Below are 27,761 nucleotides of genomic sequence, written 5' to 3' on the forward strand. Positions count from 1 at the left end.
ACAATCACAAGCCAGACCGCCCAGACCCAGCACTCCCGAGAGACCCTACAATAACAAGCCAGAGACCGCCCAGACCCAGCACTCCCGGGAGACCCTACAATAACAAGCCAGAGACCGCCCAGCCCCAGCACTCCCGAGAGACCCTACAATAACAAGCCAGACCGCCCAGACCCAGCACTCCCGAGAGACCCTACAATAACAAGCCAGACCGCCCAGACCCAGCACTCCCGAGAGACCCTACAATAACAAGCCAGACCGCCCAGACCCAGCACTCCCGAGAGGCCCTACAATCACAAGCCAGATCGCCCAGCCCCAGCACTCCCGGGAGACCCTACAATCACAAGCCAGACCGCCCAGACCCAGCACTCCCGAGAGACCCTACAATAACAAGCCAGACCGCCCAGACCCAGCACTCCCGGGAGACCCTACAATAACAAGCCAGAGACCGCCCAGCCCCAGCACTCCCGAGAGACCCTACAATAACAAGCCAGACCGCCCAGACCCAGCACTCCCGGGAGACCCTACAATAACAAGCCAGACCGCCCAGACCCAGCACTCCCGAGAGACCCTACAATAACAAGCCAGACCGCCCAGACCCAGCACTCCCGAGAGACCCTACAATAACAAGCCAGAGACCGCCCAGCACTCCCAGCCTGCTCCAGCTCTGCCACGGGGAACGAGCTGGGGTGGGCCATTCCAGTCACCCCCCAGGCCATCAGCACTGGAAGCCCTTGGAAAAGGTGACCTGGGCTGTGGAGTGGGTGGGGGGGAGGTTCCTGCGGCCAGCACGGCTCTCCTTGAATTCTGCTCAGTCTGGAAGTGGCCAAGCCCAGCTCTTGAGACTTCGGACAGAAATCAGGGCCAGGATGTGCGGGGCACCGCTTAGCGCCAGTGTCTAGGTGGGACTGGCTAAGAGCTGCGAAATGAGCTGCCTTCTGTCCGCCCGGTTGCCTCCCCATCAGCAGGTGTCCCCATTTCTCTGCCCCAACAACCCCCGCTCCGGTTTCTCTCTGCCCATAGCTAGTCCTAGTACTGTAAGCCCCCCCCTCCCCCGCCCCCCCAGCTTAGCGGTTTTCCATCTTCAGAGCCCACCACACACGGCAGCTCCCAGCCCGGCTCCTCCAGGCTCGGTGATGCCAGCAGCAGAGAGGCCCAAGGCTGGATCGCCCATGGAGACTGACTCCCAGCTCTAGGAGGGCCGCCGGAGTCACAGGTGATGCCCATGGGTGGGGGAGCTCGCCCTGCCGCTGGCCCTGCGCGGTGGGAAATAGAAACCCCAAGGGTGTCGCTCTGGTACTTGCCACTGGGGGGCGCCAGTGTGTTTTGGGGCCTGGCGCCCGTCCGTGGAACTGGGGGTCAAATAGGCTGGCACAATACGGCCACCAAGTCCTGGTGCCCTGGTCCGTGCTGGGCTCAGCCAGCCTCTCTGCTGTGCTGGCCCCAGCAAAGCCCCACGCCCGGCCCTGGAGCCGGCGTGCGCACGGACCTGCCCTTCAGGGGAGGCCTCGGGCTCCCCGCTCTGTGTCGGGGCCGACGCTCCTAGAGCCAGGCATGCTTGTGCTTCCCGGCTGTCAGCCCCACCCGGCCATTCCTGAGTGCGCAGCTGGGGCCAGCCCGGCCTGAGGACAGAGCCCGGCAAGCCAGGGCCAGGGGACAGCCCTGTGCTACTGCCTGGGGCAGGGGGTGGGTTCGGCTCCCGCCGAGGAGCCCAGGGGTGGGAGGCAAAGGGTAAAAGACGAGCAACATCCCAGCAGGGCCCAATCATCCCTTCAAGCCCAGCCCCCACAGCCAGTCCAGGAGGGGTCCCATGGCGCATTCTCCAGCTTGGGGGGGCACAACACAGGGCGCCTCCTTTCTTATCGCCCTTTAACGGATGACGGAGGATGCAAGAAGTTTGGCCAAAGGTGTTTTCCTGTTTGTCCCCCGCCCCCAAGATCAGGACGATCGAGTCTCTGCTCCCGGCTGTTGCTGGAGGCGTCCTGGGGTGGCAGAGGGCTGCGGTTCCAGCAGCGCCACCCAGGGGCGAGGGGAGGTGAATCGCCCTAGCAAGCAGTTTTCCTGTGGGAGGGTGTGTGCGAGCAAACAGCACTGCCCCCTGCTGGAGGGAATTGGCTCTGTGCGTGTGTGTGTGTGTGGGGGGGTGCACTGCCCCCTGCTGTGTGTGTGAGAGAGAGAGTGGGGAGCTGGGTAGTCCTGCCCCCTGCTGGTGGGAATCGGGACCCTGTGTGTGTTTGAGTAAAATGGTTGGCAGCAAACCCCAGAGAGTCTTCACCAGTCCCAAGAAAACCCCGTCCCCGCCCCCCAGGCTGCGTTGTTTGTGTTCCAGTAGCACCTACCAGACCCAGTCGAGAGCAAGGGGGGGCACCTGAGGCGATTCCCTGCCCCCAGGCAGGAGAGCGATGAGCAGGCTTGCCCTGGGTCAGAGGTCACGCCGGGAACAGAGCCCAGGTCTCCTGCCCACTGGGCCATGCTGCCTATTACCCTACCCCTGCCAGCTCCCCAGTCACCCACAGAGTCCTCCGGGGCAATAGGCCCTGCATTTCTCATGTAGACACCAAGCCCCCCATCCCTTGGGAGGGTCGGACAGGGCTCCTTGGAGCTGGTCCTCCTCCTCCCCTCCATGCTTAATTATTCCCACGTCCCCGAGGGAACCGCAGACAGCAGGAGGCACTGAAAAGCAAAGGGAACTCCGCCAGGGTTTCAGGTTAATTATTTTTCCCATTAAAAACAGCTCCCCCCGCCGGCTCAGCAAGAACAGAGACCGAAAGCAGGGGAGAGGGAAAGCCCAGTCGTGGGGCTCCACTCCCAGCCTCTGGCTTCAGCCAAACTGGGCTCAGGGCTGGTCACTGGGCGAGCGTCTTTCACCTGCGTTCTGCCGGCTCAGGCTAGATTCTCGAACGCTCTCCTCTGGCCCTGAACTCTGCGTCGCTCCAGACGCCAGCCCCCCGCCCCCACCCGCACCCTGGGGAGAGCAGGGGTGACCCCCGCGAAAGGCCCCAGGCTCAGGCTGTTCCTAGGAGGGCTGCTGGAGAAGCATGGATCAGCGAGCGGGGAGTGGGGCAGGGCCTGGCCCTGGAGAGCAATAGCAGGCAGGGAGAGTGTCCCTGGGACGGGCCCCACTCTCGTCGGGACCCCTGGCTCTGCAGGTGTGGGGCTGCCTGGGGGCATGGCTGACACCGGGGCGGGCGCAGCTTAGCTACCAGACGCTGGAGAGGTGCTGGCCTGATGCGTCCCTCTCAGCAGGCCAGGACTAGTGGGGTGGGAGCCCCTACAGCCCCAAGAGTAGCCCCTGGGAGCGCCCCCACCCATAGGGCACAGAGATCCAGCTCCCAGGGGCTGAGCTCAGAGTCCAGTCCAGCTGGACTGGCACAGCTGGGGCAGGGAGGGGGGCCCCGTGCCCAGGCTGGGAGTCAGAGGGAACCACTGGGTCTGTCTGCGTCCAGCAGCCTGGCTGAAGAAACCCCTTGTGCATTCAGAGCAGCCGCCGTGTCCCTTCTCTCCTGCAGGGGACGCTCTGCACACAAAGAAATCGCAGCTTTTGGGCTCCAGGCTCTTGGGGGAGCCTCCTGCCTGGCTCCGCGCTGCCCCCCAAACCCTGCCTGGCTCTCCTCCACAGCGACTCCCAGCTGTGATCTGGGGGGGGGGGGGGGCGGCGCTCACAGGTTGGGGTGCACCGTGCTTTCAGTTTGGCTGCATTGGGGGAGATGAGTGTGCAGGCCACAGCCTCTTTCGAGGGGTGAGGGGGCAGGATCTGAGCTTTGTAGATCCCCCCCAAAGGATGCAGGGAGCCAGGAGAGTCCCCCCCACCCCCACCCCCAGTGGCTCCTGGATCATTGCAAGGGCTGGTGTTTACTGGAAACAGGGCTTGTGTACAGCAAACACTGCGGGTGGGCCGGTTCCCCCCCTGCCCCCCGGGCCTGTAATCCCTGCTGGGCCCTGGCCTGGAAAGGGGGGACCAGGGATAGGGAGGCTTAGAGGTGGGATGCGGGGGAGGGGAGATGTTTGAAGTGGACAGAGCCAGGCTGGGGGGGTGGGGGAGAGAGAGAGACACCTCCCGCCCCAGGTGGGGTCTGGCAAAGGAGAGCTGTGGGGAGGGAGCTCTGGAAGGCGAGACAGAGGTGGGGCAGGGGAGCCAGAGCGGAGGGGGAGGGGATGGGGGGCAGAGCTGGGAACTGGGGACCTCCCCCCCCCACTGGGCCTAGGAAAGGGCTGGGTGGCAGGGGTGTGGGGTTGGCTACAGGGAATGAGGAGCAGAGAGATGCATGGGTGACCCTCTCCTGGTCGCTACCTCAGGGGGGCGCCGAAGGGACCTTATAGGGTTCCCCTCCCCCCCCCCAACTCCAGGACTCCGGGGATCAATCCTGCCACTGAGCCAGGAGCCCTGGGCTGGTTCTTCACCCTCAGTCCTGATTCTGCAGCCGTCTGGTGCCAGCCTAATGCCCCCGGACGTCTCAGGCGGGGGAGCAGCCCCCCCCCCCCCGCAGACGGATCCTTAGGGGGCAGAGGAGACTCCTTGCGTGCTGCAGAGACACCCCCTGCCCACCAGCCCCCCATGGGCTGAGAAATGGGACCCCAGGGTGTCTCTGAGCTGCCGGGACCTGACCCCCCCAAGGGACCCGTCGCTTGCTTGGTCCATGGAAATCCACGTCGGTCAATGCGCTACAGTGCCCCACTGTCCTGCCCCACCTCTGCCCTCCACAGTCACTTCCAGTGGGATCCACCTGCCCCAAGCCCTGCTCATGGGCCCGGCCGGCGCGGGATGGGCCACAGCCTGGGATCGGGGACCAGCCCAGCCGTTGGGGGGAGCCTGGTGCTGGGTCTGAACGGCTCAGCTCCAGCTTGGCTGGGGGGGCGGGGTCTGAGCCCTCCAGCAGGGAGGGGGCTGCTGGGCCCCTGCCCCCGGGAAATTTGGGGAGACTGGGTTGTACTGAGCCCCTCTCCCTCTCCATGTGTAGCTCACACCAGGGGTCTCAGAGGGGGGACCACGACTTGCGCCCGCAGCAGGACTTAGGCTCTTGTCCTCGTCTTCGGGGAGCTGGTTCCTCCGCACAGCGGCAGCCTCTGCTCACTGCAGTGGGAGTGCTTCCCCCTCCAGCCCCCCAGCCGCTCTGCAGTGGATCAGTATCGGGCCAACTAGCCGGGTATCCCTCCCCCCACCTCCCTGGGCCCCTGGATCAGACCAACGCATTGAAGTCCCCCAAAAGTCCCTCTGACCCCTGGACACCAACCCCCAGGTAGCACCTCCTGAAGGGCTCCCCCACGCCCCTACCAGTGAGCGCCGTCTATTTTGACACCAAACACACACACGTCTCTCCGGGTTTCTGGGACAGCGTGTTACGGCGTGGGCTGTGTGCTGTGTAAACACGGGCCGGGGGAGCGGACTCCGTGCACCCAGCCAGCCAGCAGCACGCCCCCGTGTTTGTGCGTAAACACCACACGGGAGTGTCAGAGAGGGGACGATGGACGGACCAGGGCGGGGGGGGGGGGAGCTGCTCTGATGCCAGCCTAGGCCCAACGGGAGGGAACCGATCACCAGGATGAAATCAGATGGAGGGTGGGAGGGGGGATTCATCAGTGCCCTGTTGCCCATTAGTTGGTGCCAATGGGCTGCACGGCTCAAAAGCCTTGGCCCAGGGGGTGTCCCCCGCAGGCACAGATTTGGCTCCCCTGGCTCTGGGCTCCCCCCATGTAGGAGGCAGAGTGCGCCCCCACCCCAGCTCTTCTGCGGGGCTGGCGCAGCTCAGGGGGGTCATTGCAGCAGGTGGCCGGGGCAGCACCCGTGGCTGAAACGGCCTCCAGCAGCACCGGGGTGGGGGATGCGGGGCCTCCGTCCTGGCTCGGGGCTCTGCACAGACGCAGGGGGGAAGCACAGGCTCCCGTCTGTCTCAGCCCCACGGTGCTTCCCGTGCCCGGAGCCCTGCCCTTGCACCAAGCGAGGCCGAATTTAGGCCAACACAGGAAGGAGCAGCAGCCACCGTCTATTCTCCTAGTGTTCCCCCCAGCCCCCTGCTTCCCACCCGCCCCCTAGGCCACAGGCTCCCCTGTCCCAGCCCCACTGCTGCCCCACACCCTGGGCCCCCGCTACAGTAAACAGGGAAGACAAGAATTTCCCCAGCTCAGCAAAACAAAGGGCCCTTGGCTCTGGGCTCTGCCTGTTTTCACAACAAACCCCAGCAAAGTGTTTGCTGTAAACCAGCAGCTCTTCCCACCCCCCTCCGCTCCCCCCGGGGCAGTCCTGGGCTCTGCTCCCCCCAGCCCCTCGGCTCAGTGTCCCCCTTTCCTGGGAGCCCCGGAAAGCTCCATGCAGCTGGGAAGAGACCCAGGCCCACACAGCTGCTGGCGCAGCTACACCCGCTCAGGTGGGAAGAGGTGTGATCCTTCACCCACCCAGGGGATGGGAGGGCAGAGCTGGGAACTGGGGAGACCTCAAGCCAATGAAATCACAGCGCCAGCCGCGTGCACCCCAGGTGGGCATTGCTGGGATAGACGGTGTGCACGGGCGGAAAGCCCCATTGTGATCATCTAGTCTGACCCCTGCAGAGCCCACTGCTTCCCGGGATAGAGGCCCCCATCCTGGAAGTACAGCCTGCAGTCTTCCTTCCCGATGTTCATGGGTACACGTAGCCGTATTACCAGGCTGGTGGCAGTCGCAGAGCCCAGCGTTCTGAGCACTTGGCACCCGAGCAGAGCAAATCAAGGAGTTTTTGATTCGGTGCCGGGGTTCTTGCTCAAACCGGGGGCTCTGCAGCCAGACGGGCCGCTGCCGCCTCTGGGCCCTGCCCGCGTCTGGCCTGGCTTCGCTGCTCCTCACCATTTGCCTCCCTGCTAAAGCCAAACCTCCCTCCGTTTGAGCCGCCGGCCAATCTAGGTACCGTTCATTGCTGACTCTGCAATGTGCTCCCACCTCGGAGATGCCCAGTGGGAAAAGCTGTTTAAACAGGCATGTAACATGGCAGAGACAACGCAGGAAAACGGCCGTCGCCGTCTCGTCACACGTGTCACATTCCCTGTCCCAGCTTTCCCAGGCCTGAGTGCACGACATGACATACTGCGAGCTGCAGCGCCCAGGAGGCAAAAGGCCTGGGGGACGATGGCATGTCTGGGGTTCTCCTGCACCAGCGCAGACCGTGCATGGCAAATCCCCCGGCAAGAGAGACCCATGCCCCCATGCCAGATCACGGCTTAGCTGGGCGCTCACCTGTCTCCTGCGCCTGCAAAGTATGGGGAAGGGGTTACCCAGACAATGCCCACTGCAAGGTGATGCCCCTGGGGACGGGTGGACGTGCCTATGGTTTTCTGAGCTTGTTTTTGCTGTTTGTGCCACGTCCCACCGGGTCCTTGCTGCCTCCGACCGCAGCTCTCGGTTAATTGCGAGGGGCAGGAACCCATCTCTGGCTTGCGGCTCCAGCACGAGGCGCTTTGCCCGCTCATGCCCCAGCGATGACCGCCCACCTCCTGTAACACGGACGAGGGCAGCCGCCGTGAAACGGCTCCAGCTCCCGTCCTTCCCCCCCCCCCCCCCCGCCCAGGGTGTGTCCAACTGCTCAGAGCCAGCTGGACGCTGGCCCATCCTTCAGCACGTCTCCCTGCACACACCCACCTGGGGAGCATAAAGACAGGTGCCAGGAGCTGCCTCTCCGGACAACAGCCGCCTGACAGCGCCCCTGGCTCAGATCTGGGGACTTTCCTGTCCAGCCTCACGCCCTCACCATGTTGTTCTGGCACAGTCAGCCTGAGCACTACTGGCCGGGGCCGGGGGAGATGTACCCCTGCTCCGGCGGCAATCTGCTCAGGTAAGTGGCTTTTTCGCATCCCCCAAATGGCTCCCCCACCCTCGCTACCTTTGTGCCTCAGTTTTCCCCTTCTGTAAACCAGGAATATCCATTTTTGCTTGGGCTTGGAGATCCTGGCCTGTTATTACAGCGGCGGTGCTAGCGGAAGGGGTACGTGTGTGAGAAATGGACGGCAAGGGAGGAGAGGGGATTGTCCCATTTCAGTGCCCTCTGTTGTGAGAGAGGCCCTTCAGTGGGTGTTTGGGGAAGACCCAGGCCCTTCTCTTTGTGTATCTGACGAAGCAGTTCACAGGCTCTGGACGGGAGAAAGGCATTTGGTTTTGGTCTGTCCCCCCCAAGCATGAAGGACCTTTCTGGCTGGCTCGTGCGGACGATGGATTGCCAAGGGCTGCCCAAGCTGCGTCACCTGTGATCAACACACACCATGGGGAGACACAGCTGGTTTGATTGGCAGAGGGGCTGAGAGCCACCCATGGCTGGCCACGGAGCTCTTGAACCCCCCGGCCAGCAGGCCCTTGGCAGGGACTGAATGTGGGGCCCCCTCTGCTGCTGGTGCTAGCAGGCCAGGCTGGCAGCACCCCCCCCCCAATAAACCTCTACACTCCGTTCAGCCACGAGCTGGCAGACGAGCCCCCAGGGGTTAATGCTGGTGCCTTCCCAAGCGCTCGCAACCAGCCCTGGGAGGCAGGGACTAGAGCCGGAACAGCCCCCACTGGGCTCCAGCCACCTCGCCGGAGTCAGGGCAGGATCCTTCCCACTTGTGTTTCCTCCTGTGCTGTCCGGTCTAGATGTCCCGAGGGCCAACGGGCTTCCACCCCCTAGAGACGATTCCAGGGTCAGGGGCATTTTCTTGCCACGCGGAGGAAATATTCCCTCCCCTTCCTCCTAACCCTAAGTAATCCCTGGGGGCCCACACCCCTTCAGGGCTAAGCACCAGCAGATGGGGCAGGCTAATGCTTCTGAGGGGAAACTGAGGCTCAGGAGAGGGGGAGTGATGTGCCCAGGTCCCAGTGGTAGGAGCTGGGCTGAGACTGGCTCGCAGGCCTATGCTCAGGACACTAGGGGCTGGGGAGGAAGTGTGATAGGAGAATTATACTCTCCCCCCCCCACATGCTGGGAAGGCTGCGGGGAGGGGGAGCGCACAGGGGACGCCGCCCCCACCGCCGTGTGCTCTGCCCTGCCGCAGGGAGTCCTTGGCGCTGCCCTTCCTGAAGCAGGAGGAGCAGAACAACATCTCCACGTCGGCTGAGCTGCACTGCCCGGCCTTCCAGTACGTGCTCTGCACCCCCACCTCGCCCGCCATCAAACAGCACGAGGAGACCCTCACCTACCTCAACCAAGGTGAGCCGTGCCCTGGGCGGGGGGGTCATGCTGTGATCTCATCGGCTCCCCCCCAGCCACGCCGGAGAGGGTAAGCCCAGGGGCTAGCAGTGGTCCAGCTGCCCACAGTGGGGGGCAGAGAACACCTCCTGGGGCCCCCCTGCCCACAGGTCCCCGGGTCTCACACCCAGTCTCTTTCAGGCCAGTCCTACGAGATCCGGCTGCTGTGCAACCCCAAACTGGGCGACTTTTCCGAGTGCCGGAAGCTGCTGAAGGTGAGGGGGGCAGAGAATGGGGGCTGAGCGGTTCGTGCTCAGGCCACGACCCCTGCTGCGTGACGTGACCTCTCCCTCCCCGGCTGGCGGGGCTCCATCGCCCATCTGCTCCTGGCCACGGAGCCTGGCCCGTGACAGCGCCTGACGCCCCTCTCTCCCGCAGAGCGTGGCCAGGGTGGTGTTTCACGACCGGCGCCTGCAGTACACGGAGCACCAGCAGCTGGAGGGATGGAGGTGGAACCGCCCCGGCGACCGCATCCTGGACATTGGTGAGTCTGGCTGCCCCCGGGAGCAGCCTGGCTGTGCCCAAGGGAGACGGGGTCCACACCCCTAATCTCTGTCTCACACACTGAGCACGGTGCCCCTCGCTCCTGGCATCTGCAGCCCAGCCAGGTCGTAGCTAGAATCCCATCCAGGTGGGCCAGGAAGCCCCCAAGAGCAGCGCAGCCTCCGATGTGGGTGAAGCAAGGCGGGCAGGGGTCCCTGGGTCAGAGCCGAGAGGAACCAGGACCAGATGCTAGGCCCTGCACAGAGGGGACTCTGGGGGCAGGAGGAATCCGAGGTGGGCCTCTGTGCTAAGCCAGGCTGGGCATGAGCCTATCCCTGTGCCCTCCCACCTCCATCGCGGTCCTGGCACCCCAGAAATGCCATCCCAGCCCTGGCAAGCTGCTGAGAGTTCTGGGGGAACCCCAGGCTCCCCCTTGCCGGGTCTGGCCCAGCTCCACCAGCCCACGTGGAGGCGGTGGGGGAAGGAAGCAGAGGATGAGAACAGAGGGCTGGGAACCAGGCTGAAGGAATTGGGGGCACTGGGGAGCTGTGATTCAATTCAGCGCCGCCTATGCGGGCACTGCTCCTGAAGACACTGGGAGCTGGGCCACTTGTGAAGATTTGGGCCCATAAAGTGCTTCGAGCACAGGACAGGGAGCCCGGACTCCAGGGTCCTCTTCTCACCTTTGGGAGGAAGCCTGGTCCAGTAGTCAGAGCCGGCATTGGGACTGCTGGGTCCTAGCCCCGACTTGAGGACCTTGGGCAGGACATTCTCTCAGCCTCGCTGTCGCTACGGGGAGAACAGCTCCCCGCCCCTAGGGCTGGGAAGCTGAATTCGCTATGGCATAGGAGGGCTTTGTGATCCGGTTTCATGGGAGGGGTGAGAGCTCCGAGAATGTAGCCAGTAGGATGCCCACGTGGCTGGGCAGGGGCTCACAGGCACCGGATCCTTCGGCCCCTTCTGTTCCACATGGGCTCCTCCGTCGTGCCCATCCCTGTGGTGTCTGGGCACCTGCGGTTCTGCATACGCGTCTCCCTGGCTCCGGTCCTGCCTGATCCCTCTGTGCCCTGCTTGCAGACATCCCCCTGTCTGTCGGGGTGCTGGAGCCGCACATCCACCCCACCCTGCTGAACACGGTGGAGTTCCTCTGGGACCCCACCAAGAGGACGTCCGTCTTCGTGCAGGTCAGAGCCTGGGTGGAGCACGGGGAGGGTGGAGGGACAGAGCGCCGACGGGGGGGCGGGGGGATCCAGGGGGCCACTCTCACCCCTTCCCTCCCGGCAGGTGCACTGCATCAGCACCGAATTCACGCTGCGCAAGAACGGGGGTGAGAAGGGCGTCCCCTTCCGCATCCAGATCGACACCTACAAGGCCAACGAGAAGGGCGAGCACGTGGATCACCTGCACTCGGCCAGCTGCCTCATCAAAGTGTTCAAGGTGCCAGCACCGCCCTGCCCCTGCCCGGGCATGGACCTGGGCCCCCTCTCTGGCTTCCTCTAACGTCCCCTGCTGCCTGGGCTGGGGGGAGGCTGGGCGGAAGCACCATTAAAACAGCGATGGTCACGGTAACAGTCCTCCAGGGCAGGGGCCTGGCACCCTGGGATCAAGCCGGGGGCATGGAACCCAGGAGTCCGACGCGCCATCCTCTGATACAGCCACTAGATAGCCCAGCCATCCCCTGGGTCCACGGCCTCGCAGTCAAGAAGAGAACCCTGGAGTCCTGCCCCGTTGTCCCCTGTTCTAGCCACTAAACGCTGCTCCCTCCTCTCCATCACTGGCACGCAGGGTACTGCTCCGGCTCTGCCCCCACCTCCCACGGCCAGGCCTGAGCTTCCACAAGATGGGGAGCAGTACAGGCCTCAGCTCTCCCATGCTCCCCCTGACTTCTGTCTTGGGGGTCAACTCTGTCTCCCCCCTCAGCTTGGCAGGCTGGTGCAAGCACCACACAGGGTGTCTGTCAGGAGGCCCAGCAGAGAAGCTGAAGGGGGGTGGTGGTGCTCCAAGGGCTAGAAGACACCAGAGGGGTGCTAGCACCCCCCTTCAGAGATTTATATTTTGCCATGTCCACCGCATGGGAGGCAGTGTGGTCCAATAGTTAAGACCCCAGAGTTGGACTCAGCACCTGTGGATTTATTCCCATCTCTGACCCTGACCTGCTGGGTGACTGCCCCGCTCTGCCTCAGTTTCCCCATCACCAAAATGGGGATAGTAGTACTAAGATCCTTTGCGAAGATCGATGGCTGCAAAGAGGTAGAGGGCGCTGGGGCCTTTCAGAGGAACCTATCCTGCTGGCCCAACCTGGGGGAGGGGCCCTCTGCCGATACAATGGGGTCTGCACTTCCTGGGGCCAGTTGGAATTGGGGGAATTTGATTTTTCAGCCCAAGGGAGCGGACAGGAAACAAAAAACTGACCGGGAGAAAATCGAGAAACAGTCACCGCAGGAGCGAGAAAAATACCAGCCTTCCTATGAGAGCACGGTGCTGGCAGAGGTGGGTTTGGGGCGGGTGTGGGGCAACCCCACAGCACCAGGGGCAGCTGAGAGGGGCACGAGCCTGCTGGCATTGAGTTTCTAGCCGTACCTTGGGCCCCCCACGGCAGCCCAGCTGTGGGGTGTGGCAGTACAGCGTTCCTGGGTAGGGCAGAGCTGGGAGGGCCTTGACTTGTCAAGGGACAGGATCGGTGCCATGCTCTGAACGGGGCAGCAAGATAACCAGGACTCCATCCTAATAGTGAACCCCAGAGGTGCGTCCCCTGGCTGGGAAGTGCGCACTTGTCTAACCCCACAACACAGACAGGGAGGTGCGTGGGTGTGTGTGTGGGGAGGATGGTGACTAGGTCTCACCCTCCACCCCAGAGGTGGCTGCATTAAGGGGGGAGCTGTGCACAAAGCACAGCACTGCTCGAGAAGCAGAAACTACCTAATCCTCTCCCCTCTGCTTCCAGTGCGCCCCCTGGCCAGAAGCCTCCAGCAGCCCCCACAGTCCCCCGGCCACCCCCGGACTCCCCTCTCCTCATGCCTTCAAACTGCTGACCCCTGAAAGGTAAGCTGGAGAGACCCCCTGCTCTGATTTCCCCCCCCACTTGTAGCCCCCCCTTCCCTCCTGCGCTGCCTGCTGCAGGATAACCGTCTCCCTTCTCCCTGGCAGGGGTTGTTCCTCGCCCAGCTGCCCCTCAGACAGCCCAGCAGAGAGCACGGCCGAGGTAAGAGCCTGCCTGGCGCTCCCCTTTCCTCACTCTGCCACCCCCACCCTGTGCCATGGCCAGCTGCCCTCTGGTGGCAGGAGGGGACCTTGGCATTGCATGTAACAGAGGATCCATCATTCTTTTCCCGGCGGGCGGGTGGAGGAACTCGAAGCACTTGCTACTCAAGCGAGTCTCTGCCTGCTGTGGGGTGGCTGTTAGTGCACCCATCTTGCCCAGGAGCAAACGGAGGCAGAGAGAGATTACGTGACTTGAGCCGATGCCCTGCGGCAAGGCTGGGGTAGAACCCAGGAGTCCTGATTCCCATGAACCCCCCTCTAGCTTCCCTGATCATACATCCCCTCCCAGAGCCCAGTGCAGAACCAAGGAGTCCTGACTCCCTGCTCCCGCTCTCACACCCCTGCCGTTTGGGAACGGAACTCAGAGCCCTTTGCGCCTGTTCTAACCCCTGCGCCGCACAGGGACCACCCCAGCCCCGCTACCGGAAAAAGCCACGGAGGTAACTAAGCTTCAGCTATCCGTAGCTGCACTGGGGTTGTTACCGAACCTGCCCGATACCTGGATGGCAAGAGATCCCACGCCCGGGTTGGGACACTGCAGCATTTAGTACTAGGACAAGACCTGGGTGTCTGGGCCCAGCTGGGACAGACGCTGAAGGCGTTCAGGTTCCCGGGGGTTACCAGCGTCACTCTGCACCTGGAGCTACGCCTGGCGGCTGTCTCCGCACAGGCGTCCAGCTAGCCCTCAGGGTCACTCCACCAGGTCCAAGGGAGGCGGGTGAGTGCTGGGCTGAGGCTTGCTGAGTACGTACAAAACTCATGATTGGGGTCTCAAGCCCACCTGTCACTCCAAAGACTCCGCTCTCCATCCGTCTGTCCCAGGCTCTCAGTCCCTGTGCCTCCATCTTGGAAACCCAGCAGTGGCTGCACAAGAATCGCTTCTCCGGTTACTGCAGGATGTTGGCTAATTTCACAGGTAAGGCCGTCTCACTTCCTGAGCCCGTGAAACTAGAGAGAAGGGCTGGGTGGATCCAACCTGCCCCAGAGCTGGGGGGCAGCGGTGGGATGCTGGGTTCTGGCCCAGGCTCACCCTTGCGTGGCTCTGTCCCTGTCCTAAGGGGATGCTCACAAGACAAATACATCTCTGTGCTCTGGAGAGGTGCTGAGACGCATGGATAAACTCCGGGTGGCTTGGACGATGGAGAGGTTGGGGAGGAGCAGTCTGTCTGTGCCCCTGGGGACCTACCGCTGTCACCACAGAACAGCAGCCTCCACTTACAAAGGGACATGGGCCACTTGACCGGTACCAGCTCTGCAAGCTGGGGCTGGAGGAACAGCCTGCGCTCAACAGGTCCATGCTGCTGGAGTCATTAGTCTGGCACAGAGCTGGCTGCCTTCAGCCCCTACTGACCTAACCCTCCTCTGCGGGGAGTCAGGGGAGGGTGTGAAACAGACAGGAGCCCTGCTCGGCTCAGTCCCACCCAGGGGGATGCTTTCCTTCCCCAGGGAGGGACCTGCGGCATGGCGGGTCCAGCCCCTGCCCGTGAACTGCTCCACCCTGGGATGATCATGCCAGCCACATCTGTCTGTCTGTCTCCAGGAGCCGACCTGTTGAAGCTTTCCCGCAGTGACCTCATCCAGATCTGTGGAGCGGCTGATGGGATCCGGCTCTCCCATGCGCTGAAAGCCAGGTGTGAGGGGGGAGAACTTCACACTGCATCCTGGGCTGGCGGGAGGGGGGAAACACGGGGTCCCCTCCTGCAGTCCTCAGGCAGACCCAGAGCCCACGGATTTGCACAGCAGTAGCAGCTAGCAGCCCCAGTCACGATCCAGGCTCCCACTGTGCTAGGCGCTGTACAAACAGAACAAAAGGACGGTCTCTGCCCAAACGGCTTTATACTCTAAGCAATCACTTTGCTGCAGGAAGTCACTGCTCTACCTCGTCTAGCAGTAGCTTAGAGGAGGCTCCTTGTCTCCTTTGCACCTGGCTGGCGCCTGTCACTAGTCAGTAAGTTCTCAGTGCTGTCCCAGGGGGTGGGATGTGGTGGCTATAGATAGCCCAGATTTAGGCCCCGGTTTCAGGGAGGGACTAGTAATTGGGGGGGCTCCAATTCTCAGAAGGCAGGTGCTCAGCCCTTGGAAATCTTGGCCTCAGCCTCCAGGCGGAGGTGCAGTGGGTGGCCGGCCCTGCCCTGGCAGAGCCCAGGGGACAGGACCGCAGAAGGGGCTAGTCTTGCGGCGCTAACCCCCGAGATGGGGCCTGGGCTCTGCTCCGATTGCAGCAGCCATGGAGCGATGGGCTCTCTGCACCGGCGGACAGTGGTGACCTGGTCACAAGCCCTGAGGTCTGCTGCTGATGATCTCAGGAGACGAGACGGGGGAGTGTCATGAAGAGGCACAGCGAGCCCCTCTCCCACCCTGTGCAGGATTGTTCCCTCTTGCACCCCTGGGTTACTGCGCCTTCCAGCTGCTCTCAGGCCACGGGCTCCTGCTATTGTAACTCCACAGTTCACCCCCATTCCCCAGCTGCTCCGACGTGTGGGGTCTCATCCCAGCCTCCTCCAGCTACTAGGCAATGCTATTGCTTTCCCCACCCCCCAAAATAGCCCAGCCGAGGCTCGGTTAGCTCTGTTCACACAGGAGCGTGTCCCACTCATGCAACCACGGTGCCTGGCAGGAGGTAAATACTTCACACACACACACACACACACACGCGCACACACACCCCAGCTGGGGCAGATCAATGCAAGTCTAAGGGGTTCATTACAAGCTTCTCTTCAGCTGCAGAGGTAGGGTAGGGAGGTGGGGCGTCCCTGAATTCCCATAGGCAGAGGAGGGAGGGGTGTGCCAGGGACCCAGGAGATCTGGCTTCAGTTCCCAACTCTGCAAGATTTCCTACGCAGCCTCCAGTGAATCAGAAGCCCTGTGCCCCAGTTTCCCCACCTGTAAAATTGGCATTGAGGTCTTGTGTGGAGGACACGTGCACACACGCATACAGCACTTGATCGCTCCCGGGGCCCCTGGGCACTAAGTACAATACACGTTACACGAGCATGGCTACAAGAACTACAGGTCGATAGGCCAGTCAACAACCTCTCCTCTTCCACAGGTGCATCCGCCCTCGGCTCACCCTGTACATGTCCAGGGAGCCCCAAGCCAATGGCAGAGACACCCCCGAGGACTCGCACCCAGGTAAAACAAGCAGCTACTCTTCACTGTGAATGCTCCCGAGGGCCAAGGCCAATGCTCCTTTGACCCTGGGCTGGGCACAGCAAGTCTTGGGCTTGGGAGAGATTCTGCACTGGACTCTAGTGCTGCATTTCTGGTGCACCCATCGGTGCAAAGCTGCCCCTGGCTACGGATCCGGCTCAGGGCTGGGGCCGCAGTCCACTGAAGCCAATATAATGATGCTGGATGAAATCCACTAGGGCCTTTCCTATCAACTTTATGGGGAAGGGGCTAAGATACCCCAGTGATGGGCAACTGTAGAAAACCTTTAGCCAGACAGCTCTCCCTAAGCTCTGGATCAAGCCCTTGGCTTGCAATCAAGCATTGGCTGCCCTGCCTCAGGTCAGCAGGAGCTTTCAGGGATCGGGGGCAGCTACAGAGGCTGCATCTGAATCCAAACTTTCTCCTACTACCGGAGAGGCTGGAGCTGGACCTGCGGGGTGGGTTTGTCGCCACTGTAGCTGCAGGTGGTCTGGGAGGTCCTTTCGTCGCCCGACAAAGCTCTTGGGGAGGGGAGGGAAATCCCGGTGCTGGCTCACTTCCTTTTGGGGGTTTGCTTTGGAAGCCCCGTACCAAGAGGTCTATCTGGAAGAACTCACGGCTACGGAACTGACCAATAAACTGGCAGAGATGCTCAGCCTCCCAGCCAACCAGATCCAGCAGGTTTCCAAGCAGGGCCCGACCGGGATTCACATCCTCATCAGTGACTTGGTAAGGGGGGGATCCAGTTTGGGAAACCGGCTCTTCCCTTCTCCCATTCCGTCCCCTCCCTTGCTTGGCAGAGCCCGCTTTTGCGCTGGACTTTCCCATAAAAGATCAGCTGCTGTTGGTGAAGGGATAGGACATCACATGGGCTGGGGGGGCAGGAGGCTAAGTCCCTCTTGCACAGGGCAGTATGTGCATGTCCCGCCTTGTGTGGCCTTGCGGATAGAGCATTGGTCTGGGACTCAGGAAAACTGGGTTCTAACCCCAGCTCTGCCACTGGTCAGCTGGATGACCTTGGCCAACTCACGTCCCCGCTCTGTGCCCCACTTTCCTGTAAGACGGGGAGAATGATGAAGATGGTGCTTTGAGATCTACCATTGAAAAGTGCTCTCTAAGAGCTGGGTATTATACAATCACGCCTGCACTCAGCAGGATGACCAAGCAACTGGTACCCACCCCAGCCATTCGCACCCCGCCTCTTAAAATCCTGCCAGAGCACCGCTGGAGAAGCAGCTGACTCACGCTGCAGCCTGCCCACGTTCTAAACCTTGTCTCTTTCCTCTCTGGGGCACCGCAGATGGTCAGGAACCTGCCAGATGAATCCTGTTTCGTAGCAGCTGTTACCAAAGGTAGACGGCTTCCCTGGGAAAAGGAAAGGGTGGGGAAAACAAGCCTGTGAGAGGAAACTCCAGTCCGCGGTTGTGATGGCCCTGGCTCATGACAGAATGGGGAAAATGACTCATGAACATCGGTCATAAAAAAACAGGGAGAAAAAATAAACCCACACGAGGTGGGAAGGGGGCTTGGGGAGGTCTTTTTGAGAACACATTTTTGGAATCTACCTACTCTGATCCCCAAACACTTTAATTTATAAACACGCAGCTTCATTGGGGGAGGAGAGAAGCAGCTAAGGAGGGGGGAAGGGCTACTGGGGGAAGCAGATGGCTACTACAAAACATACCGCCGGCTCTTCGCTAATACTGTATCTGCAGAGCTGCCCGTGCAGGCCTAGCCGGGGGTGGGGGAGGCTCCTTCATTCTCACAGGGCGACAGGATTTTGGGCTGTCCCAAAGCGCTGTCTTTAGTCCTCTCGAATGCACGGAGAAGCCCTCGCTCAAGCCGAAGAGGAGACATTAGGACTTCAGTTCCCGATCAGGGAAAGTGACGGGTGCGTGTGCCTTTGTCTCTCTCAGTGCAGGCTCCAGAAGGCTACCACTTAATTTTAAGATAGGCGCAGAGCGATCTAGGACAGTTCAGCGCAGAGAAGTGCAAGGAGAGAAGCGATGCCAAATCACTGTCTGGACCCAAGGGAGATTTCCCCACAAAGCAGCTGGTGGCGAGGCCAACAGGAGGATTTCCCAGCGAGGCAGTCCCCTCCCAGTGCTGGAAAGAATCTAGGCAGCCCAGGGGCTGCATTCGTGAAATGGTCACGTGCCCCCTGGTTGAAGACATGCTCTGGTTTGTGTAGACTGTGGCACGTTATGTTTACACTGATGCTCCATGGTGGCACTGTCTTACACAGCCAGTGGCCTCCTGCACGCAAGGGCTCGGCCATAAGGAGTTCACCTCTAGGCTGTTGGTGCAAATCCAGCGTAAGTCAGTAATGATATTCGGTCACCTGGAGGCCTCTACGTCAGGAGGTTAGTGGGGGAAATCTGTGGACAGAGGCCTTCTGGGCAGAATTTCCAAAGCACCCAACCCCCTTGGGAACCTTTGCAAATCCCTGCCTGCCGGGAAACCCCCTCACCCTCCTTTAAATTCTCCCCTTCACAGACCTGACTGGTAAGCAAAACCAAACCTCAGGCTGAGGTAAGCAGGCTCCTTTAAATATTGTCTCCTCGGGCTTAATATTAACACTGAAAACCAACTGCCATTTTTAGAGTTCTATTTTTATGTGGATGGTGTATTGTCTAATCCGTTTTATATTAAAAAAATATCCGAGCTGAAGCTTCAGTCTATTACTGCCATCTGCTTCAGGTGGGGGAGGGGGAGGGTGCGTTAATGGGATTTCAAATCCCTCTCTGGATCATGGCACGGGGGCACCGCTTCGGGATTAAACTAACCACTAGCAACTAGTTTGAGGGCAAAAACGTGTGTGTGGGGACCAGGAGGAGTCCGGCCTGCTCAGACACAGGACTGGGCTGATGTGCACACATTTTTCACCGTACAAAGCCCGTGGAGTACGAAAGCTGAACGCTCCAAGCCCATGCCCTGCATTTGGACGCACACAGGCAGAGCCTTGCACAGGCATGGAGCCCTAGTAGGACTGCCCCCATCCATACAACGGGAGAAGCAGGGATTAAGATTAACCTCCCACACAACCGATCTCTTGGGTGCAAAGCCCTGGCTGGTTCAAACTCCTCCCCAAAACCACGTGTCCTGGCACTTGTATCCCGAAGGCACTGTTGACTTGTTATGGAGGCTAGGACTGAAATGCTTAAAAACCCTCTGGTTAAACTTTTGCATTAGGCTCAAGGCAAAGCATCCCCCCTTCTCTCTCGTTTTTGTATTAAGCCCGGTTGCTAAAAATGTGATTTTTTAGAAATCCCCAGCGCTCTGTTTCGTGCGCCACAATCAGCCATTGAAACGGGACTGAGGAAAAGCAAAAGGTGTTGAGCCTTGGATGCCTTTGCTTCCTACATAGGAGGAAGAATAATTCTTAAAAAGGAATGCATTCGCTTCCAGGGACAGCCCTGCAGTTCAAAATCCCCATGCACCTTCACATGGGCACATCTCAGTCACTCTAGCGTATGAAGCTTAGGACGAGTGGGGAGTTGGCATAGCTTTCCCCAAGCCCGTCTGGTGGCCCCCCTCTGTTTAGCTTTCATTTATGAAAAACATCTGGCCCTTATAGTGCTGAGGAAAACCTGCTGACGATGATGCAATGCTGTCTACAGCAAGAAGCATCTTTCAGAAAGGTGAGAACTACCCCCCCATAGAGGACTCTGAATGCCAACAATGACCCCTCACATTCGAAAAGCCCCTCTCATCCAGTTGGGAATGAAAATGTACCAAGGGAACCCAGATTTCTTTAACTAGATGCCTGTTTGCACCCCCTTATCTGCCTTCCAGTTAAGTGAAAGAAGCAGTGTGGGGTGATGAAACATGAATGGACCAGACATATTTCACTTGCCATAGTTAAGGCTGGAATTTTCAGAAGCATGGATAAAAGGGGGGGGGGGGGGACAACTCCCACTGCATTTGGAAATTAGGAACTTAACTCCTACACGCCCGTGTAAAGAAGCCCTTATCAATCCTAAATACCACGGATGCTCAGCACCAGAATCTCATCTTACATAGGTTGGTTTTCTCCCTTTTCTGAGCAGTCTCTTGTCATTGTTTAGCCACAGACAAATCCAAACCTGACTACATACAGTGATGGACTCGGGAGGAAAGCTGGTGGTGAATGAAATATTAATGAAGCTATTTTTGTGGTCTGTCGCTTTCACTCCATTCCTTGGGGTGACTACTCACCTGCGGTTTTCATGTTCTCCTCGCTACAGTCTTTAACTAGAGGGGTCCCAACATCCTGTAAATTACAATTTTAGGATGCTTTGAGTAGGCAACACACACACTTATCAACAAGGACTGGGGGGGGGGGCACCTCTCCCCCACCCCCCAAGGTTTGGTACTATGAAAGGAGGATAAACAACAGAAGAAGGGAAGATACTTCTTGGCTTCATCACAATGGGAGAACAGTGGTGTTGGGGCTAATATGTTTGTGACATTCAGCTGTTGCCAAATATATTAACACTTGGATCTTTAGTAACAAGTCTTCCACTCAAGGATCTCAAAGCACTTTACAACGTAAGCCTCAACAACCCAGAAGATTAGGTCAGTATCATCCCCATTTTACAGATGGGAAAACAGAGGCAGAGACTTGCCCAAAGCCACACTGTGCATCAGTGGCTGAGCCAGGAATCGAACATAAACCCCCAGATTCCAAGTCCCGCACTCTGGGAAAAAAAGAAAGTGAGCCATTTACTTCAAAAATAATGAGATTCAACAAACGCATTCGCCAAGCAGCAATACCAAGGACTGAGGATCAGTCAGGACATGTAATCGTTCCCCAAAACAATTAAGATCCTCTTTCAGTTGTGTTAATGGTGGGATTTCAAAAGTGCTCAGGGCTGGCCTAACTCTGCTCCTGTACAAGTCAATGTTGAAAACCCCCAGCCTAAGTGTGTAAGAAACAGAATAGGTTAGAGAGTCTGTCAGATGATCCTTAGCTATTTGCTGCGTGACCTCAAAACGCAGTATTTGTGGGCACTCCTTTGCACTACCATCACCACAATGCAACCGCAGCGTTAGTCAGGATTACGGCATATCACACAGACCAAAAAAAAAAAAAAAAGTACAATTTAGCTACATATATATATTTTTACTTTTAGTTAATTGGCAATATTATATCCACACTTAGTGTCCAGGAGAGGGGAAAGCACAGATTACAATATCATTAAAATAATATTTTACAGATCTCTCTCTAGAATATATATAATTAAGGGAGTGTATGACAAGGTTCTAACATGTGTGTCCAATAAGTTAGTCTAATGGACATGATGCATCCACCAAAGTTTAAAAATATTTAAAGAAACCTAACTCCAACACATACAACTTTAAGAGAATAGTACACTCAACAAATCCAAAACTGCAGCTATTTGGATTGGATCGAGATAAGAGGTGTTTGGGACAAGAAAGAGAAAGGAACTATAGAAGACAAGAACATCAACCCAATCCTGAATGCTAAAAAGCAAACAATGAAACAAAAAGTCTTCTCATCACAATAAAAACTATTTCTTTGAGTTAAATTCAATTAAAATTATGAGCCTCACAGCCAAAAATAAAGAGAGTCTGAACCACCCTCTGGAAGAATTGAAAGCCAGGTCAGGGCTACACTACAAAGTGATGCCAGCATAGCTATGTTGGGAGGAATGTGCAAAAAAAATATTACACCCCTTAGCTGGGACAACTATGCCAGCAAAGTCCCCAATGTAAATGCAACTGTCAGCATAGTTCATGTCGTTTGAGGAAGTGGTGTTACTGTGTGGATGGAACTCCTCTTTCTGTTGCAATATGCGGCGTCTAGACTCTATACTAATGGGCTATGCCAGCATAGGCTCTGTAGCGTAGACATGGCCTTAGCTCAGGAATTTGGTCGGCTGCAGGAATCCACAAAGGTTAAAGATTTTAGTGCGGGAGGAATGGCCTCAATGGGAAAGGAGGATCGTAGGGGGGTGACCGCGCAAGAGGGATTGTCATGGTGAGAGCTAAATAGTCTCCAAGACCCCACCTGTCCTGGCCTTACATCCAATCGAAGCGTCATGCCTCAATGCATGGGTAGCCAAGCTGATGACATCTGGACAGAATGGATGGGGCCAAGACCAATCAAAAGCCGTTACACACTAGCCTTGCTAGGCAATGGTGCAGATGGGGCCTAGGAGAGGAACGGCCTCCATGTGGCTGGGGAGGGATAATGCACATCTGAGGGGACATGAGGGAGATTGTCTCAGTGGGGACAGTAAACGGAGGGGTGAAGGAGCAGCAGAGGCGGGTTGGTGAAGCCAGCAATTCCACGTACCTTGGCTGTTGCTTTAAAAATCACTGTCCAAGTAAAAACAAAACCAGAAGGTAAATGTGGTGTGGAAAGCTAGACCCATTCAGTGGCTGCAAGGACATGGCAACATGTGCTAACCTTTTCCTTCCCTGCCTGCTGGGAGGTAGGGAGAAGCAATAGGAGAGTAATGCCCTGTCGCAGTGACAGTCACTCCACTGTGGAATCCAGAGGTACAAGGCCATGTTCCCTGCAGCGATAAACGACAAGGGAGCAGAAGTGATCTGAGGTGGATTGTAAACAAGATGAGAAGCATTTAAAAAACCCAGCAGACTTCACGGGAGATGTGGCGCTGTGCTGAGGAATCCACTCTGCACGTGGGTTACTGCAATTGCCATCAACTGTGCAATTGCCCGCAATTGTGTGGGTTTTGGCATGTGACCCAGGGAAAGGTTATCCTCAAGGATGGAAATGAAGGGCTAAGGCGGCAAGATACCAGATTTTTGAACGTGGACTGTGAAGATTTTGGCCTGAAGCTTTGAAAGATCAAAGTATGTTTTTTGGTACGTGCCTGGAAAGCCCTCAAGAGGGCAGGCATGGGGTTGGAAAGCCCAGCGCTGAGGGGTAGGATTGTGACTCCCGGTGCCTGGGAGTTTTCTGGTTAACTCTGCAGTTTCGTTGGTAAAGCCGCACAAAGAGGAAAAATCTGCAGTTTGGTCAAGTTGGGTGGATGCCCCTCACTAAAAACGAACACTAAGCCACACTGTGTGTGGACAAAGGATCACAGGTCAATTCAACCCTCGGCCCTGCCCACCCACACGAATAGGACACTGTAGTGAAGAACCTTGTCATACTGGTCTCCCCTGCACCCCCCCTCCAAAAAACCAAAAACACAACACCATGGGCCAGCCATGAACAACACATTCGATTAAAATAAAAAAAGGAAAAAGGAAGAATACAATAATGTTTAGAAAATAGGAATTTTGTTTAGTTTTTTTTTTTTAAATATTCATTGTGACAGCACGGTACACCTTTTCGTCCCACCCTTTTCAGGAGCAGTGCTAGAATCATGATTGAAAGTACTGCTGTCTTTTTTTTTTTTTTTTAATTAAAAAAAGCCTCTTATTTTTGGTTGTTACAGCTCCTCACAGCACCTCTACTGGAGGATGTCAAATTCCATTAGTCCAGAGGGTCTCTGTCTATTCTGTGAACCACTCTGTACGAGACGCATCTTCATTTACTTTACCTTCTTGTCTGTTCTGAAGGTCGTCCCCCCTCCCCCTCCCCAAAGTGCATCGACTGGTGCAGTTTGAGAACCACTGCGCCAGTCCATGGACAACTCACGGCCTGCTGCTGCTGAGTGTTGAAAAGACAGACACAGGTTACGCAGAGGAATTAATACATGGTTCAACCTATACCACTATCCTTGTGGATCACATGGATTTCCGTGGAATTACCCCAGCAATTTAGGCTGCATGTGGAGATTTTTGGTGGGTGCGCAAGGCAGGAGCCAATAAGTAAATGCAACAGTCAATGGCCTGATACGTCTTTAAGACCTGCACTGACAGTCGCTGGAGACCACACTCTCCAGTGAAAGAAGTCTGGTGTCCTTCAATTTAGCTCACACGTTTGGCACAAGCAGAAGTCTTCAAATCAGATTAGATATTCAGCACAGGTTTGTTCCTTGCTGAACCTCTAAGAAGTTCCACTACTTCCCGCCACTTCCCCTCAAAAACCTCCACACCCCTAAACGATGATCCCTTCATCTCAATACGTGATACCTCCTGTATTCATCAGGTCAAACAATGGTGCTCCAGTCTATTACCACCTCTGCATCAGCAACACTTAGGCTGAGACATAACCCTGTGCCTAGAAATCCCATATATCTGATTGATGGCTAACCAAGACAAAGTGGGAATGCACCTGGGACCTATTCTAGAATTCCAAAAGCAAGAGCTTGTCCACAACACTAAATTGTTGAAGTTCTTGCCCTACAAAGGCATTCTTCTAATAAGACAAAACTTGGAAAGTGGTTGTTTATTGGTATTTATAAATACAAAACATAAGGAAGAGACCATTTAAAAGAGATTCTTGACATAAATGGACTCTTGTCAAGTAGTTTGGGATGCCACACAAATGGTTACGCTGTTTAAGAAAACGCTTTGGATTCTAAATTCTTAAGTGTGTCTCCCCCCTTTCCGCCCCCAGCAATCCATTGCCAAGAAATTAAACAGCCCCTCTGTAGTTGGACTTATAAAACCACTGTTTTTTCTTCTCCTGCCCCACCAGAAATTAACTAAAAGATTACTCCCGGAGCTGTGCTAACACTGACCACTTCTGGTGCCCAAATTGAGGTACATCTGACTTGCTGGGGAGGTCAATAAGCTGCAACATTGTAAACCCGTAACCAGACTCCTTCTGACACATTGAAATCAAGGGAAAGTAGCAAGTTTTGCAAATGGAATTTGAGCTCTGCTGTTGAGGGGAAACATTATCTCAGCTTCTAAAGAGGGCTTAATGAATATAACAGATATAAAAATTAAAATCTGTGGGGGAAAACAGCTGTCAGTATCCTTTTAAACAGTGCATACTGGGTTTCTTCTACATGCCTTTCCAGCAGATTCACAAGATCTCGCAGATTCACAAACATATACTGATGGATTGGTGAAATGAATTGTAGATGAAGGACTATAGCTTATACAGTGCTTAAAAATGACCCTTTTGACTGCCTGAATTACTCAGGTGGTGATGACAGCCCGGGGAAGGTAACACACTGCCCTCCACATAAATGTGCAGGGAAAAAAAAACAAACCCTCAGAGCTCTGAAATCTATTACTAGTACTTTAGAAAACCATCTCTTCTTCCCCATCTCCTGTAATTCTTCTCCATAAACGGTGGAGTGCTGCTTCTTCAGACTCTGACCATTACGATGATTAAGCATGCTCATTCCTCTGTGTCTCAGTCAGTTGGGAACAATTCACAAAACATGTGCTCTCTCTTCTAGCCCAGAGTGCTGACAGCAGGAAAAGAGCAATTCCTCACACCTGATCGCTCCTTCCAGGAACCTGCTATAGTCTGGCCAAGTTCAGCCCCATTAAGCCCGCAATGCCAGTGCATCTGTTAGCATCTTTCGTGCTGGGCATTCTGGACTCCTGGTATCAAGGAATCAATGATTACATGGAGGCTGTCACAGGTTCTCTACATTCCCTTGAAGCAGCAGGGTTAAGCTTGCCTGAATCACTCAAAACGCAGCTGCTATATAGATCAACCATGACAATGTGCCAGAACATACCCTTTTTGAAAGTTGGGAGGAACTGGAAGCATGGTATATCCTTGTGGCTCCCATTTCACTCAAATGGATGCTTCTCCAGGACAAGACACTTACCTGTGGAACATGCAAACGTCAGCAAAGTTGCTGAGAGTTCACAAACGCAATACACGACAATGTGGCAATAATCAGTGATAGATTTTCAGGTCTTCTGTCCCTTCTGCTTCATTCCTTGATGAGGGCAACAAGCAGTAACGCAATTCTGATTTTTTTTTTTTTTTGGGCAGGAGCCAGGGAATCAATAGTTGGACTGTAGAATGTAGCTGTGTCCCCTATATTGTGAGCTATGTTCTCTTTGCTGCGGTAAAACTTGAAATGCAAAAGAGGTGAGACCCAAATATTGGTAAAAATGGGCAAATAAGCCCATGAGATTTTAGCCTGCGCTTCACTCTCTCTTTCTATTTAAGATCTTCCCATCAGACAGGCAGTTTCAGGCGCAGCCTTCTAATGGTAAAAAGTGTCTTATTTTTATTGATAAATAACTTATGTTCAATAATCTCAAAAATTACTAAATTAGAAATCTGTAAAAAAAAAAATTGAGCGGTGGGTGGGGTAAAAAATTGAGCCCGACATTACAGATTTCAAGCTATATCATCACAACAATCTAGGAAGCCTCTTAGCTGAATGCTACGAAACACAGAAGAAACTGATGAACCTTCAATGTGAGCATGCTCAGTGTGTTAGCATGGAAACAAGGAAGTACCGAAGCACAGTAAATCATGTCTCACAATGGCTGCTGTTTTCATTCCCTTACTGAAGAACAGAAAACAAAACCTCTTTTTTTTTTTTTTGGGACAGTGGATGCAAGAATAAAGCATGTTCATTTCTCTCCCTCCCCCAACTTCGAAGGATTTTGGTGCTGTTCCAACATTAAAAAACAAAAAAACAAAAACCAGCAGCAGTCGTTTTGGGTTTGCACAACCCCCTCCCCAGTAGTTTCTTCTGAGCATGCCCAGTAGGAATGGTTCAGAATTATATCAATCCACCTACAGCAAAAGACAACACAGATCCAGCTCCCATGTCACAGAGTTCATCAATTGCTGGAACAGGTGGTGCGTGTGTATATGCGTGTGTATGGGTGGCTACAGGGGCCCGGTGCCACAGCCCTTTTCACTGGCCCTTGCAAATGACACTGGGATCACTTTCGTTGAAGATACAGGTGTCCACTGTAATTCTAGAAGTGTAATTAAATACTCAGTTTGCAAGGATGACCAATTCCAATGTCATAGGATGATGCAACATCTGCAGAAGCGCTGTCTGCTGCCCCCTACTGACGGAGGTGGAGTCACAGGAGCGAAGTAGGCATGGACTTTAATATTGGGTAAATGGGTCTGAAAAGATAAACACAGTATTTAAAGAAAGAACAGCGGTGGCAGTGCAATACGCAGTCACATACAGGCGAGCAACTGAAAAGCACGTGAGACACTGAAGGGCCTGCTATTTTTTCTGAGCTTGGCCACCTAAATAAAAGCATGTTTCCTCTTTCACAAAATATCAAGCCTTTTACAGATCTGAGCGGAGGGTTGGGATTTTATCTTCCTGGACTGTTACCAAGTTCTTTTTCTCATCTACAATTTCCCTTTTCTGCCTAGTGAGGGTGGCCTGGAAACCTCTCTACTCCAGCAGAGTTCACCAAAACCACATTTCCTCACCCCAAAAAATCCTTATTGGATGAGCTTTGGCAAGGCAGTGATAGCCTCAAATAATAGTTTTTTGCCCTTCTTTGGTCTAAGATGCTATAGGTTACTTATGCCGAGCTACTAATGTTAAATTATATCATGAAATAACAGTCAAACTTTGCAAATTTGCACTGTGACTTGGGGACACATTGCAGATTACCGAATGATTTGAATTAGCCAGTAGGTTAAAAAACAAGCTGTAAAGGCTAAGGCATCAAGAGATGCTGTTAGTTATTTGCAAGAGATTAGATTGAGTTATTTCCTAGCACATGGGGAAGGATCAATATGAAGTGCTCTGTCATATACGTCATCAGATTCCTCAATATGAACACTGGCTCAAGTTATTTCTTTGCGGAGAAGTGAGGCGAGACTCCCTGGTTTCGAGAGGGCATCATCAGGTTTGTGGGACTGTG

The 27,761-nt window shown here is 56.1% G+C and overlaps 2 protein-coding genes across 8 annotated transcripts in view; one reads left to right on the top strand and one right to left on the bottom strand.

The window, feature by feature from the left end:
• Window positions 1–7,629: 7,629 nt before the first annotated feature.
• LOC128829321 (transcription factor CP2-like protein 1) lies at window positions 7,630–18,737 on the top strand. Of its 2 annotated transcripts, XM_054014698.1 has the most exons (15): window positions 7,634–7,793; window positions 8,980–9,134; window positions 9,315–9,388; window positions 9,552–9,657; window positions 10,734–10,840; window positions 10,941–11,093; window positions 12,036–12,146; window positions 12,601–12,698; window positions 12,804–12,858; window positions 13,740–13,833; window positions 14,458–14,548; window positions 15,967–16,049; window positions 16,651–16,796; window positions 17,368–17,419; window positions 17,984–18,737. In XM_054014698.1, exons 1-15 carry the CDS (start codon window positions 7,711–7,713, stop codon window positions 18,019–18,021), a joined length of 1,446 nt encoding a protein of 481 aa, XP_053870673.1. In that variant the 5' UTR covers window positions 7,634–7,710; the 3' UTR covers window positions 18,022–18,737. The 2 variants fall into 2 exon arrangements, with proteins under 2 accessions (XP_053870672.1, XP_053870673.1); XM_054014697.1 differs by lacking the exon at window positions 17,984–18,737 and having other exon boundaries at window positions 7,630–7,793; window positions 17,368–17,977.
• Window positions 18,738–24,362: 5,625 nt separating this feature from the next.
• Window positions 24,363–27,761, bottom strand: part of FBXL20 (F-box and leucine rich repeat protein 20) — a 69,244-nt gene continuing 65,845 nt past the window's right edge. For all 6 annotated transcript variants that reach the window (XM_054014282.1, XM_054014279.1, XM_054014281.1 and 3 more), the window contains one exon: window positions 24,363–27,000. In XM_054014282.1, coding sequence (XP_053870257.1) covers window positions 26,893–27,000 — 108 coding nt within the window. In that variant the 3' untranslated portion in view covers window positions 24,363–26,892. The remainder of the gene's footprint in view (window positions 27,001–27,761) is intronic.

The sequence above is a fragment of the Malaclemys terrapin genome, chromosome 25, assembly GCF_027887155.1.
Source record: "Malaclemys terrapin pileata isolate rMalTer1 chromosome 25, rMalTer1.hap1, whole genome shotgun sequence".
Lineage (NCBI taxonomy): Eukaryota > Metazoa > Chordata > Testudines > Emydidae > Malaclemys > Malaclemys terrapin.